The following is a 15671-nucleotide window of genomic DNA, read 5'->3' on the forward strand; positions in this document are numbered from 1 at the left end:
CACAAAGGTTAGGCCAAAAAACCACAATACAATGCCGAGTATGAGTTATTTGAACAACTGATAATGGATTATGATTGAAGGTTGGAACAACTAATACAGAATCACGACTCAGATTTTCAGTGAGAGTGATAGAACCTTCTCCAATAACGGGAGATGGAGTACCATTTGTTGTAGATACGATATGCTGTTCAGATGGTTTCATACTTTTAACATGATGATTGTCAAAGGTCATATGATCAGTAGCACCAGAATCAATTATCCATTCACTATTTCTACTAGGAGTGGAAGTATTAAGAACCTTACTAGATGTAGTGATTAAGACTGATGCATCCTCAGTTGTGTGAGAGGTGGAAGGTTCTGCTACTACAACGGAAGCATGATTATTTGATTTGAAGTTCCGTTTGCGAGGCGCTTTTGTAGGATCCCACCATTCTGGATACCCAATAAGTTCATAACATTGTTCCTTTGTATGCCCAGTCTCGCCACAGTGAGTACAAATGCGCCCTGGTTTGGTTGTTCCAACCTCATAGCTACGATTCTGAGATTCTGATGTTCGATTTTAATAACTGTTAGGACTAGTTGGTCGAGCTGTTTTAGGCTTAGCTCGACATGCTACCATTGCAGATGTCTCAACACGGTCAACTTCACTATTTAAAGTGGTTCTACGGACAGAGTCATGTTGTACATAAGCATAGGCTTCTTCAAGATTCAATATCGGGTCTTTTCTGAGAATTTCGCCACGGACTTGTTCGAATTCTGCATCCAATCCGTTGAAGAAAATATGAACATGCAATCTTTCAACGGATTTCCTATAAGCGATAACATTATCAGGATCTTTCATGATAGTCCTGTCACGATGATCAAGTTCTTGAAAGATTTTCACCAGATCACCATAATACGTTGATAAATGACAACCAGTCTGTTTGGTGGAGAAAACTCTCTGATTCAATGAAAATAATTGTGATTCATCTGACCCATCATAGAAAGCCTTTTCCAGAGCATTCCATATTTCGCGTGCGGTACGCAGTCGAATATAGCGCTTCATAATATCTGGTGACATAGAGGTTACCAACCACCCCTTGACTTTTTGATTTTCAGCATACCATTTCGCATAGGAGGCATTCGTTTCTTGTGGGAATGTTGTTTTTCCTATAATATATTCGAGCTTTTCTCGTCCCGCAATTTGCATCTCCATGATCTGGGACCATACATCATAGTTGACTTCGGTAAGAGTGACACTGGTTGTAAAACCAGAGTTTTCAGATTGCACATGAATAATCGGTGTTAATTCCTTCGACGTGATGAAAAAGAAGGTCCGTAGAGTGATTCGGTCCGGTCTGGTCTGGTCTGTATACTGATTCGGTATGGTCCGGTTCGCTTTCTAAAAAAATAATATCGATCCGGTCTGGTCTGGTCCGGTCCATAAACTGATTTGGACTGGTCCGGTTCGCTTTCTTTTGCTGGGTTGATGGTCTGTCCACTTGGCAAACAATAATTATACAGACCTAAGTTCAAAAAGATTTTTTTTTTTTTGTTACTATACCTCTTCTTCGTCGAGACGACGAAGTTTCGTCTCGACAGTGTCTCTTCCCCTTCGCTGGCGTCAGCTGGGCTGACGATTTTCTAGAAGACCGTCGTCGGTGAAGGTCTATTGAGGTCCGAGCAGTGGCTTGGCTACGATCGTCGACGGCCTGCGAAACATCCGAACAGCTCTGTTTCGCGATGAGTTATTGGTCGGCAAAGCTTTCTGATGGAAGGCCAAGCAGTGGCTCAGATACGGTCGTCGACGGCCTGCGGAACGTCTCGACGAAGCTTTCTGATGGAAGATCGTCGGCGGTGGCCTGCAGAGCTTCCGAACAACACTGTTTTGCGGCGAAACAGAGTTTAGATTACGGAATAGAGCTTTCGCTCTGCTCTTCGGCGACGAGAAGGAGAAGGAGATGATTCTCCTGCTCTGATACCAAGTCGAAAATAATAATTCACATTCAATTTTGATTTTTCATTCACATCATTGGCTTAAATAACCGTTTTACAGAATATACATGGAAGACTTATGACCGTATTTACAAAATATTTACAAAATATTTACATGATTTCTCTTTAAAGGAAAGAAATCTTAAAGTAAATCTTAACAACTTCAAATGCCAAGAAAGAGAGGGGAAAGAAATTTTTCGAATTTGTTTTTTATTATTTTGGGAGGGGAAACCGGCAATAACCGGTTGCCTGCGGCCTTGTACACGTGGCAGTTTGGCTTTCTCCAAGCTTTGTTTTTCCTTTTATTTCCGAGGAAGGAAAAAATTCTCAACAATGGCAAGCGAGGGCGGGGAGATCACGGCGGAGGAGGTGATCGGAAAGGTCAAAGACGACGGCGATTTTGACACTCTTCGACTGAAGATCATTCGCAAACTCAAAGAAAATGTGAGTTTCTTCTCTCACTGTGAAAGATAGTTTGTGAGCTCGTCCGCCCTTACCTTTGGCCTACCCTTATGCGAACCTCTTGCGCTCCGGTGATCCTATTTTCCGGACGGTTATTTTATTGATTCAACTAGTAAGATAGATAAATTCCTGAATTACGTAGGCGACTAAAAATTTTTGAGGCCCAAGACTGCTTGCATTCACCTCTAAAGCTGCTGAAGAATCAGAAGTAACGAATGATAGTTTTTTTTTCCGATTTTTAGTGTTTTTCTTTGTTCTGGGTATGAGGCACAGTTTGCAAGATGACTCTTTAGCATGCGTGGTTTATCTTTTCATATGAATCTGCTAGTTTTGGGTGGAAGTGGACATGGGTTTCTGTGAAGTACCTCCTCCGAATGAACTAATGCGACAGGGATTGTCCGAGGATGAAAAATAGAGATTGGGCAAAGGATGGAAGATGGTATTGATTCTTTTTGAACTGGAATAGTTTGTGGCTTCTGGCCAGTAGGGAGTCCCACTTCATACTTTTCCTTCAATATCTGCTTCGTAATATAAAAAAATTTTAAAGAAATTTTTTTGGGTTGTCTCAGGATCGTAGCTGTTCAATTATAGAAAAACTGCTGAAGCTTTTTCAGTGTTAGCTCCTAGTCAAGAATGCAAAAAACAACCAAATAATTCTCTCTCTGTTATTTGAAGTAGAACTGCTCCCAGAACGTTGATTTGAGCATGTGGTTATAACGTCAATTTGATTTGGTAGTAATTCAGGTGGGTAGCTTTTGTTGTTTTTATAACAGGATATGCTGTGTTATTATGCTTTTGGTCTGGTAAGGAGCATCCCAGCTTGTGGGGAATTTGCTTTTTAACATTCCGATGAAAGGGACTTTTATGATGTGAGCATATCCAAAGAACTGAAATATTCTGGAGAGAAGCTCTGCCTGTGATCTTCATAATTTTGGTAGTGAAGGCATTTGAAACTGTCCAGCACTGAAACTGGCAGAAAAGGATACACATGGTGAATGCTCACTGTTTTGATGAATTGTGGACCTCAATACACATACATATAATCTCTTCCTTTTTTAAGGGACAGAAGTAATAATGGCATCAATGTAGGGTTTCAATTTTATGGCTGGCTTAAAGACCCTTCAATCTGCATTTTTTGAAAATGCTGCTACTTGGAAGAAGTTTACACCAGTAATTTGCAGAAATGTTGATTACTTTGGCAGAAAAGCAAACCGCAGTTTTCTTCAACCTGAGCTACTCTAAACATGTTCTTCTCTTAATTCTTTTTTTTCTAAAATTCTGATTCTTCTCGTTAATTCTTCACTGCTTCTTTTTGAATAAACTATCGCCAAGAGATGGAAATTTTGTTACTGTTTATAGGTTTTTTATGCTGCATCTATAAGGTGACATAGATCCATTATGGGAGACCAGCTTAAGCTTTTTTTTCTTTTTCTTTTTTTCTAGCTTTATCTGGTAGTTACTTTTTCAAATTCATGTGATTCGGTTTTCACCTTCTCTTGTAGGAAGAATTGCGCAATAGCATTATTTTGACAGTGAAGCAGTCAGCAGCATTTAACCGTCCAGGGGCTGAGAATATGAAACCAAGACAACTATCTGATGCCATTTATCAAGAGATTGGGTAACTTGAACTGTTCCTAAAATGGGAATTTTGCCTGTATGTTTTTGGAATCTTGCTGTCTACCCTATGCACACATGTTAATTCTTATAAGAAATTGAAATAAACCTTGAATTTCAGACTCCATTGTACATGGAAGAAGGAAAGGATAAGCTTTAAAAACCAGGTAATCATCATGGATCTGTCTAGCCTTCATGAACACTATGTGAAAAGAGCTGGAGTCATTTGGATAGGCTTCATGTAGGAAGATGTTTTCCAAAAGCTTCTTCATCTGGATGATTCCGTGTTTCTGACAACCAGATGGCGATTTACCATGGAATGTGAACAGATGGGCTGATGCAACCAATAGATGGCCCTAAGTTGATTAATGTAATTTAGTGCAGACAAAATCAATAGAAATGATTATTGATTACACTCAAGCTTCTCAGCTATGTGATGGCTGAGTTAATCTGGTTTGACTGCTTTTTATCCATTTGGACTTTTCAGAAAATGGGTCCTTGCATCATGTACCCATGCATGTGTCTCTCATTGTCACTATATGAAAACCACATTTTGTAAGATTTCTGAAAAGAATATTATGAAGGAAAATGTGGATTTTGATATAATTCCACGAGAAGTTTCCAAGTTGAACCTACTCAATTGGCCCTGCAATATCTCTACAACAAAACTCCTAGAAGTGTAGTAATGTTCTTCCCTGTCAAGATACATGCGTGCATTTCTTGTTTTTTCCCTTTTTTCTTTTTTTTTTTTATAAAGAGTTATGCATTCCAATAACAGGGTTTTGATTTGGTTGGAATGACTTCAGGGAAAATGTGATGGCTCAGATTTCAGATGGGCTGTGGGCTGTTATTAGATCAAGTGATGGCATGAAAAATGAAATTGCAGAGGCAGTTGAATCTGTTTACAACAAGTTATCAAACCCAAAGGGGAAGGAACCAGATGAAGACTTATTGTTGCCCAAAAATCAACAGTCTGATGAGAAGGACTGTAATGGATCTCTTACAGTTTCTCCTCACAAGAAGAATCAGTGTTCTGATGGTGAGCCAAGTGAACCACCTGGCTTTTCTCTAAGCAACCATCATGAAGAACATAGCAGTTGGGGACAACACAAGGAGTCTGCACAGGTGACTAAACACAGTGAAGAGTATAAGGATGATCACCAGGTCTCCACAGACATGTCACATACTAGTGATGATGAGCCACCTGGTTTTGGACCCGCTGCGTTCCATGGTACTGAAATAAGAGAGAATTGTAGTGATGAGGATCCTGATGTACCCCCGGGTTTTGGTTGACAAGACCATCTAATCCACCCCAGTGAGGCTTAAATATAATTCAGCAACATATGGAAGAATATTAGGGGGCTGCCAGCCACTGACAGTCCTGAAATTGCACAATATTGGTTGAAGTTGAGCCTCCTGCTGGGAAGTACCTGTCCATGATGTCCATTGAGTCATTTTGGCCTGCTTATCTCTCATCTGCTTGATGAAGCTTTTGAATGAATCTGGATAGAGGCTAGAATGCAGATCCCGAGTTTATTCCATTTAGCCACAAAAGGGCAGAGAAGAAACAGTCTCAGTTAATACCAATTGCTGTTCATATTGCATATGACCATAGTGCTGCTATTAACTTTGTTTGATGCCTTTTTCCTGTCATTTCTTACTTCAGCTGGACTTTTTGTAACTGCGATTAGTATCTCTGTAGCTCCTGCTGTTCTAACTAATTTACAAATTCCTTCTGGGATGGTTTCTCCATTGTTAGTCCAAGTGAAAAAGACACTCTCATTAGGCGTTTCTCACTTGAATTTTCTGTAGCCAGAAAGCTACAATTCTGTGTGAGAGTTGGACAATACGAGAAGCACGATTTACTTAATGGGTTGGCTTGAGACAAAAATTGTATCTTCTTTCTCTGGCAAGAGCCAATGAGAAAAAAAAACAAAAAACAAAAAAAAAGGAACTCAGCTGCCTTCTTGTGTCCAATAAATTTGTATCTATTAATATTTTGTTAACTCTTCATATGTGTTAATTTGTTGATCAAACATGTTGTTTGCTGAGAAGTTGCTTGCAATTGGATATTTGTGATTGATTATAAGTTTGTGGCATCTGGATTCTTCAAAGAAGAAGCAAAGTATTAACCTTGAATGTTAACCTACAAATAAAGATTCTTATCAAGTAATAACAAAAGGGCAACCATAAGAACCATTCACGAAGGAGTGACAAAGATGTGAATTAAAATTAAACATTTATATACAAGAACATTATCCTGGAAAGAAAAGCTTTTCTCGAATGATGATGATTACATACACATAACACACCCAATAGCCACGGTGTAACTTGAACCAGTTGAGCCAATCCATCCTGAAGAGAAGAGACAAATCGTTTTTTTTTTTTTTTTTTCTTCTTGTAACTATTGGTAAAAGTAAATTTGGAACAGTTATCATTAATCAATAAAGCCCTTGCTTAAAAATGTTACTATCAGTTAAAGGTAAGAAAAATGCATTTCATATGCCTTATTTCAGAAGTTGGAATTTAGTTTCTTTCCTGCAGGTAAAAGAAATGCATTTCAGTGAATCAAACTAAACTTTCCATACGATAGGATGCTGGTGCAGCCGTTTGGAGTTTAAAGCATTAATTACAAACAATCCATAATCTTCACAATAGAATGTGAAGTACAAACAAGCATTAGAAAAGTATCGGCCATCAGACGGCAAGACAGAAAAAATATATATATCAAACACATACAACAAGCACCAGGTCACTCTTGGTGTAGTTAAGCAATAATGGCAACCTGAAGTTACCCAAGGAAATAAGGCCACATACCAACATGCAATTTCATCTGAACATCTAAAGTACTTCAAAATTGAGTCTTGTCAAGGCTGTCAAAGTAAGGATGCTCTAGTGCCTCCTTTGCTGAAATCCTGTTTGCAGGGTCATACTGCAGCATCTTCTGCTCAACACACAGAGGCGGACCAGAAGAGACTCTAGTCAATAATGATCAGTTAAACTGACAGGAAAAGACTAAACATAGTAAAAGGTCCAGTCACAAGTTGTGGGCATGCAAGCATAAACACAGTTGAATTACTACAGAGAAGAAGCTATCAGCATATTTGGAGCCATACTGGATCAAGAACAATGAAGTTTGTCATCAGAAAGAGAAGAGAATAGAGTCAGTTACCGAAAGGAGGTCAACCCCCTCAGGCTCTAATGAGAGTACAATACGTGATAAGTTCTGTGGCTTCCACAGTGGATACTCATGCCAATCCCTCAAGGAAGTCACTCCAGGCCATTGCTCTTCAGTTGGAGTGCCTAACAATCTTTAGTAGCAGCATTTACCAAACAACAAAGAAAAAAGGCTAAATTAGCAACCATCAGAAGAAGAAAATATTGAAACTAGAAATAGTAAGTTACACATGACCCACCAACATTTCAATAATATAAAACATTGGCTCGCTATAACAGAAATGACTGAGCGTAGTTTTCATGTGCAGTTCTCAGAAAACAAACACTGGTAAACCCCATTTAATAGATTTCTAGTCCCAATTGAACTGATTTCCTTGCAACTTGACCAGTCTTTGGATTTTGACTGGCAAGAACCATTATTAGAACTATTCAATACATCAAGATTGTAAATCAACTCCATTCAGTAAGATCTCTATTGAAGTATAAAGTCTTAATTGTCTAAGCTTTTTTCTTATTTTATGACCAAATACATCAGAACAGACACATGGAAAAACTAAAAACAGATTGATTTAAGGAAAACTTCAAGTGGTGTAACAATTACCTGAAAATATGAAGCAGTTGCTGCAGCTCTGAATCACCAGGAAATAGGGCTTGTCTTCGTACCATTTCAGCTAAGATCAAGAAATCCATTAACTATTAGAGATCTGAGCATACAAGAGACTATACACATCCAAAACCAATGTATTTAGTTTATTGAGAACTATATCTAGGAATGCGAGAATGACTTGTCAAGTTACACTTCTGTGATATTGTTTTGAAATACCACAGAATTGTCAATTCACTCTTTAATGGATAAATGTTACTGTGGTTTATTATTATCATTTTTTAATCAGCACAATCCATAGATACATGTAGCACAAGATTCCCTCAACTATCCCATCCGTCTGCTGTGTAAAAGTAATGAATCAAACAGGGAAACTGGTGTTGCACATCTATGAAATTCCATGCATGCAAAAGATGAAGCAAATTCTAAAGATGAGTGCAACCTAACTGGTTTCTGTAGAATACTCTACTAAGTTAAATTCCTGTTGCAAAGTAGATGTCATATGCTTGCAAAATTGATCTCACAAATTAAAAAAATATTAGAAGAGGTTGCAGTTCTGCTCAAGATACCATATATGCATCCAACTGACCACATGTCCACCCCAGTTGAGTAGTGGGTTGATCCAAGTAAGACCTCTGGAGCTCTGTACCAGAGAGTAACAATCTGCAATAACAAAAAGGTTAACAGTAACCATCCAAGAGAACAATGTCAACATAATGTGTCATCATGCTGATTGAAATAATTTGCTTCTTTAGTGGTGCTAGCCTTACAGACCTCATGGGTATAACTTTTCAGAGGGATGGTGAAGGCTCTTCCAAGACCAAGATCTGCAATCTTCAATATACCTCTCTCTTTGTCTACCAAGAGATTTTGGGGCTTCAAATCTCTGTTAAATGCATTTAGAACTAAGGTCGATGTGATAAGGTGTTACACAATTAATTGCATAATTTTTCCCAAAAATGTGAAACCAATATGGCCTGCAGGAAGAAAGAATGAACCACGAAAAAGAGTAACCTGTGCAATACTCCATGACTATGACAATGGGCAACTCCTTTTAACAATTGATACAAGAAGCTCTGCAAAGAGCAACACACAACAATTTAGTCTTTCTAAGATCATGTGAAAGGGTCAAACACTATTAATTTTTCAGTAAATTCGGCTAATGCATTCAAAATCGGTGGCATTCTTAAACTTATCAAACGGTTCAACAGGAAAAACTTATATAGTCCTAAAAATATAAATAAATAAATAATGAACGAAATTAATTGAATTGATTTTAGGACGACGTGCAGAAAATTTTCTATGAACCCAAAACTATTCGTAACTGAGTATGACTCAAATAGTCAAGCGCATTTCGTCTAGTATGATTCAAATAATCCAGCGCATTTCCTCGAGTATGATACATTTTAAATAAATAATATGGTTAGGTGGGCTAAAACTCTTTAACTATTATACGAACAAAACCACAATATATTTGTAACTTTTCTAGAAAGGGAGATAGTAAAACAAACCTAACCTGAATGAGAGCAGGTGGAAGCGGTCTCGGATTCGGACCCTTGCGATGTGAATCAATGTATTTCTTCAGATCGGTGTCGAGATACTCAAAAACCAAGTACAGAAGGGGCTTCCCATTCTTTTCGATATGTTCAACGCAGAGCAATCTGCAAACTCAGCAACCACGAAAAAAGAAAAGATCAAAACGAAACGAGAAAAGAAAAAGACTAAGAAAAAAGGTAGAGTCAAGAAATTCGTAGGTAGGATAAATGTCATACCGGACTACATTGACGCTCTGTGAAAGCATCTGCAAGAGGGAAACCTCCCTCAGAGCAGTCGGGGGAACACCTTCCTCGTCCATTTCAAGGCGAGTTTTCTTAAGGGCCACGAGTTGTCCGGTGATCTTGTCCTGGGCCTTGTACACCTTCCCGTACGTCCCTTCCCCCACCTTCTCCAGTTTCTCATACTTCTCCATGATCGAATTGATCAACCGTCCGATCAAAAAGCAGAAAAAGAAGTAAGAGAAGAAAGAACAAAGGACCAGATTTTTGTCAGTAAAACCTTAACAAGATCGAGGAAGAGAAACTGAGAGATGTGAAATGGGGGGACTTTGGAGGGATGCGTTTCCTTCTGGTTCGGAATTTGAGAGTTTCGAAATGTCGGGAGCGAGGGAAGAGCAGGAGCGGCGACAGGGACCCGCAGGGAGAATGAGAGTCATGTGACGACAGCTGTGCCGTCTTCTTATTTGAAATTTCAAACACGTTAAGAGTTAAAAGACCGGTTTTGTAACTCGCCGGGTCGACCCGGACTTGAGAGGGGATGAGTTGGATTTGGAGGTTGGAGGTAGACTCATTCTGGCCCTCACCCACAATTCCAGCCTCAACTCAGTTTTTTGGAAGCCAACTCATTGACTTGAGTCGATAAACAATAATTATGACATGGTCTTGCGACTAATTGGCTCAATCCCTGACTACGAGGACAAGACAGTTTTTGGGTCCAACTTGTCTCTGAGTGTTGGTTCAAGGTTTCGATATCTTTGGGAAGTTCATGATTTTGATGATAACAAAACAACAACTTCAAGAACAAAAAAAATGTCTTGAATAAAGCCTCCAAGACTTGGATTGTTAAATGTATTTCTGTCTAAGTATTTTTGTTTTATTTTCAAGACTAAATAAACATGTAATCTTAAGGTGAATGAGGAAATTCTCGAAGCACCTACGTTAAAACCATTTAAGTGAATTAGATTAACTCAAGACCCATAGAACAAGGATAGAGTTGACTTCCTTATTCCTTTAATTTTTTGCTCTCTAAAATGAGTAGAGTCGAATTTAGTTACCCAAAAATGACTCTTAGTCATTACGAAGTTTGACCAGAGTGAACTCTTAGCACTTGCAAATCATTCAATAGAACTCCAACAGTGTGTTTTGTACATGCCCCGTTGCTCGAATTGTGTTTTTATGTATTAATTCTATTGTATATAAGTGGATTCTTTTGGAGAAAGAATACTTGGGGGGTTAACCTTCTTGGTGAACCTTTTATAATCAATGGGGTGAACCTTCTTGGAAAAAATATTTTAAATTTTATGGGTCTTAATGGATTTTCTCAAACAAGGGTTCTTGAGTAACGACTAACTCAAGGTGAATGTCAACAACATCTTGTTTTGTCAAATTTTGGTAGTTATTTTATTTCTTTGGCTAAACCTAACTCACACTTTACAATTTTACATACCTTTGAAACATAATTAAAAAATCATAATACAAATGCTTATGTAAACACAAGTGCATGCATTGTGCAAATGTTTGAATTGACATTGAAGGCTATGCACAATTGAGTATTTGGTTTCAAGATGCTCCAAATGCTCTTTGTAGTGCTTAAGAATGATCAAAGTCCAGGCATTTCATTAACATGAAGAGGCAAAACTTTGAATTGTTGGGTGATCTATCAATAGGGAAAGATAATCAATGGTGACAAGAAAATGTTAATCTGGGAAAATAAAATGGGGCACGTGTAAGGGTTTGTTTAGAAACCCTAGACAAGAAAAGAAAAAAATAAAAATTTGACCATTATTTTTTTCAAAAATAGTTAGTGAAAATAAGATAATGATCAAATTCTCCGTTTTACTAACTATTTTTGGGAATAATAATGGTCAAATTTTTATTTTATTTTATTTTATTTTCTTTTCCATTGGGTTCCAAATAGACCCTAAGTGTGTTTGGAATTGTTATAAAACCAAGTACCCTTAGGATTAGAATTTTTGTTGACAATTATTGAGATTTATAGAACCCCAAAGCTTCTTCTCCTTCAAGAGTTCATATTCTGTTCTCTAACATGTGAAATCTCAACTTGCAAGAAGATGAGGGGAACCCAGTAATTCTTTTTTACAAAGATGCTTCTCATGGTGTAACTGTTTACCAATAAAATATGTTTTATTTTTTTTTCTTATGTACTTAGTTTCTCTTGTTTCTCTCCCATCTTATGAGCAGAGTCAGCCATTAATTCAACATAATCTTGATAGACTCGTTCAAATATGACCCATTATTGAGTAAGTAGTTTTCCTTGGATGTAGACTGTAGCGGACAGTTACAATCTCTCCTCTTTAGATGGAAAATAGGAGTTTAAGGGTTATGGATTTGATCTCCATTAAGGAGTCTTTGAATAGACGTGACCATCATTATTCTTTTGAAAATTGATCGCCATGACTCGAGGTAAAATATTTCGTTTACATATTATGAATTTCTTTTTAGAAATTCATTTGATTTATCATTTGGTATCGGAACTAATACCTTTAACGGTTTCATTTCCATTAAAATAAACAAAACTTGGGCACTGTATGGCTGGCTTGTCGCACCAAACGACCTCTCCAGAAGGAGGCGTTGCTGGTTGCACTTAAGATGCGTACCCATCACGCAGTTGCGCCAGAGAAAAATAAATGGCGCAATGGCGCTCGTTGGCGATGCAAATGTCAGCATTTGGAAGGCTCTCGGAAGAGAAAGCCAGGTCGGGAGCGCCGATTTTTGCATTCTCCTGCAATCCTGACCGCTTCGTCTGCACGCCAGACCATTGACTGTGCTCTCTGTACGCGTCGGCCGTTGGTTCGCCACCCAGCACCGTGTGTCAAAAAAGAAGATGCAATGGCATCACCCGACATCTGGTTCTCCCACTGAAGTTGTTCATTCAACGTAGGAAGTTGGACCGGCGTTTGCACACATCGACCGGCAGTGGGTACACACTGGGTGGCGTGGGATGCGCCGACTACGTCGAGGTTGTGACGGAGGCTAGCGACGAGCACTCGACGGAGGCCGACGATGAACACTCAACGGACGACTCCCTTCGTCCGTCATGTTCTATAACTCTGAGGCAAATATAGCGACGTAAGCCGGCACGGGTTTCGCCAGCGATGTCGACGATAGTGGCGGACGTTGAGATGTGATAGGGACCGACGGTGGCCTCCATCGAGGTACTCCCTCTCTGCGCGTGACCGGAGGTTGAAGACAACCTCTAGCTCGCAGAAAAAAAAATTGAAAGCAAATGGTAACCAGAATTAATTTTTGAGTCAGAACGGACGGGTTGAATAATTGAGTAATTGCCATAAAATTCTTAATTATAAAAAAGTTTAGTTACATAAAATTAATAACTTCAAAAATTGTGATTAATCATTGAGATATAATAATTTAACCGCATAGGGTAAATGTTATAATTAAGTGATTAATCAAGATTGGAAACAAATATTAAAAAAATTCTAGTGGACCACATGCGTAGAATATTCCTTTGCAAACAAATTTTTGGGTCTCATCATAAAGTGACATAAATCATTTGTGTATTATAATCTAAGCCCACATGAAAAATTATAATGACACGCTGATTTATTTGTTTGAATTTATTTACAAAAGTAAATATTCAAAAATTTGTTTCATTACATGTTTAATAAGTTTGTTGTTTATTTTGCAGTTTTTTAAACTTTGTCTATCCCTAATTTTGATTCCTCTATTATTCCTCTGTATGGAAAAAATTATGTTGAGTAGAGAAGAAAATTCTCTTGTTATTGGGATCCAAGGACCTTTACTTGCACTTCGAGCAGATAAACCTCCAAATCCCATGGAATCCAATACCCAAATTTTGAAAATATTTAATAGGTTTATTGTTTATTTTCCAGTTCTTCAAGCTTTATCTATCCCTAATTTTGATTCACCTATTATTCCTCTGAATAGAGAAAATTCTCCTGTTATTGGGGTCCAGGGACTTTTACTTAGCATTTCAAGTAGATAAACCTCCAAATCCCACGACAACCAATACCCAAATAGAGAAAACATCATTTAATCTTTGGAAGCGATTCAATTGTCTAAGTTTGATGTTTATTATCATATTAGGAAGAGTATTCGTGGATCCATTCCTGATTGTGCCAATATATATATATATATATATATATATATATATATATATATATATATATATATTTATTTATTTATTTATAGGCTATTCAGGATTAGTTTGAGATTTTCGACAAGGCATTAGCGAACACCCTGATGACCAAAATGTGTTCCGTGAAATTTATTGGCACCAAGGGTGTGCATGAGTACATCATACAAATGCATGATATGGCCATAAATTTGAAATCGAAGGAAATTGAGATGTCCAAGTTATTTTTGGTCCACTTCATCATTAACTTGCTTCCTTTTGAATACACCTTCAAGATCTCTTATAACACACAACAAAAGACATAATCAATTAATGGATTTTTCTCCATGTGTGTACAAGAGGAATGGAAGCTGAATCAGGAGAGGATCGAAAATGCGCATTTGACGACTTGAGGCAAAAAACCTTTTAAGAAAGGAAAGTGAAAAACCTCTCTTAATAAAGTTTATAAGGGCAATGTCAAATGCTACTTTAGTAAGAAAGAATAACATATAAAGAAGACTTGTCCCAAATTCAAACATTGACTTTAAAAGAAAAGTAATCTCATATTCTTCATGTGTTTTGAATCTAATAAAACTCATGCTTCGTATAACATCTAGTAGTTTAATTCTAGTATGACAATTCATGTTGCCAACACATTGCAGAGCTTCTTGAACAAGATGGGTTCACATGTGGAGAAGGTTGGAACCTACAGACTTATCCTCAACACTGGTTTTGTTTAACAACTTGAAATAACCTTTTATGTTCCTTTTCTAAAATAACTTATCTCAATTTCTAAACTTTCACCTTTTGGATTCAATTTCAGTTTTTTTTTAATTCCTTTCAATTGTATAAATACTATATTCTTGTTAGGAATGAAATTTTATATGAAGGATTGTTTATTTTTTAAAACCATACATTTGATTGCAACCTTACTACTATGTGTTGTATTACTGTTAGCATTAAGCAATAAACAAAAAATCATTCACATTGTACCATAGGAGATTATGTCATATCTTCATTGATAGAATTAAAATATTGGTTAATGATGAAGTCCCTGAGGCTCATAACTTTTTATTTTTATTTTAGTACGTGTGTGGATTACTTTAAAGGAAAACAAAGTTAACATACAAAAAATGTACCAAGAGGATTTTTTATGTTTAAAAAATAATGCACACTGATATTTCATGTCCTTCTAATACATGGTTCAATGATAAAAAAATATTACATTACTTTTATTAATGACTATACACAATATATATATCTCTATCTATTTTATGTTAAAAGTGAAGCAATAGATACTTTTAAAATTTATAAACCAGAAATAGAGAAATAATTAAGCAAACAAATCAAAATCGTAAAGTTGAATAGATACTATGAATATTATGGTACATTGAAAGGGGATAATTGTTTGGTCATTTCCCAAGGTTTCTTAAGGAATAAAGTGTTGTGGCTCATCGTCTCAAAATGGTGTTGCTGAAAAAAAAAAAAACCGAGCAATAATAAACATTGTGGAGTGAAACTCCCAAAATTGCAGTTAATGTACTCAATTGGGTTCCAACCAAGGCAGTTCATTAAACACCGTTTGAGTTTTAGAAATATTGGAAACCTAATTTGAGGCATATACATATTTGGGAATACCTTGTAGAAATTTGGATTTACAACCCACATGAGACAAAGTTAAACTCTAGAACAGTTAATGGACATTTCATTAGCTATGCAAAAAAGTCTAAAGGATACAGAGTTTATTATCCATCTCGTTCAACAAGTGGGAGTAACTAACCTTGAAACTTAGTTTTTGAGGAGTATACGAGTTCTCAACCTATTTAAAATAATAAACTACAATCTCTTCACATAAATTAGTTGTCATTCAAGATTATCATCAAAATTCGATTTCCCAAGAACAACCAATAGTTGAAGAACAATCTCATTATAAAGATATTCCTATAAATCA

General features: G+C 37.1%; 3 protein-coding genes across 3 annotated transcripts; 1 reads left to right on the forward strand and 2 right to left on the reverse strand.

The window, feature by feature from the left end:
- Positions 1-559: 559 nt before the first annotated feature.
- On the reverse strand, positions 560-1195 carry LOC137966318 (uncharacterized). The gene has a single exon (XM_068812899.1). It carries the CDS (start codon positions 1193-1195, stop codon positions 560-562), a length of 636 nt encoding a protein of 211 aa, XP_068669000.1.
- Positions 1196-2307: 1112 nt separating this feature from the next.
- On the forward strand, positions 2308-6046 carry LOC137966320 (uncharacterized). Its single transcript, XM_068812902.1, has 3 exons — positions 2308-2418; positions 3939-4054; positions 4857-6046. The coding sequence occupies exons 1-3, from the start codon at positions 2308-2310 to the stop codon at positions 5341-5343; spliced, it is 714 nt and encodes a 237-aa protein (XP_068669003.1). The 3' UTR covers positions 5344-6046.
- Positions 6047-6615: 569 nt separating this feature from the next.
- Positions 6616-10006, reverse strand: LOC137965680 (cyclin-dependent kinase B1-1). Its single transcript, XM_068811992.1, has 8 exons — positions 9604-10006; positions 9348-9492; positions 8846-8907; positions 8606-8717; positions 8401-8494; positions 7829-7898; positions 7223-7361; positions 6616-6994 (listed from the first exon to the last, which is right to left on the reverse strand). The coding sequence occupies exons 1-8, from the start codon at positions 9798-9800 to the stop codon at positions 6902-6904; spliced, it is 912 nt and encodes a 303-aa protein (XP_068668093.1). The 5' UTR covers positions 9801-10006; the 3' UTR covers positions 6616-6901.
- Positions 10007-15671: the final 5665 nt, after the last annotated feature.

The sequence above is a fragment of the Aristolochia californica genome, unplaced genomic scaffold (genome assembly GCF_029961685.1).
Source record: "Aristolochia californica isolate CCGP_79_NKW_82.1479 unplaced genomic scaffold, dmAriCali1.0.hap1 SCAF_5, whole genome shotgun sequence".
In the NCBI taxonomy this organism is placed as follows: Eukaryota; Viridiplantae; Streptophyta; class Magnoliopsida; order Piperales; family Aristolochiaceae; genus Aristolochia; species Aristolochia californica.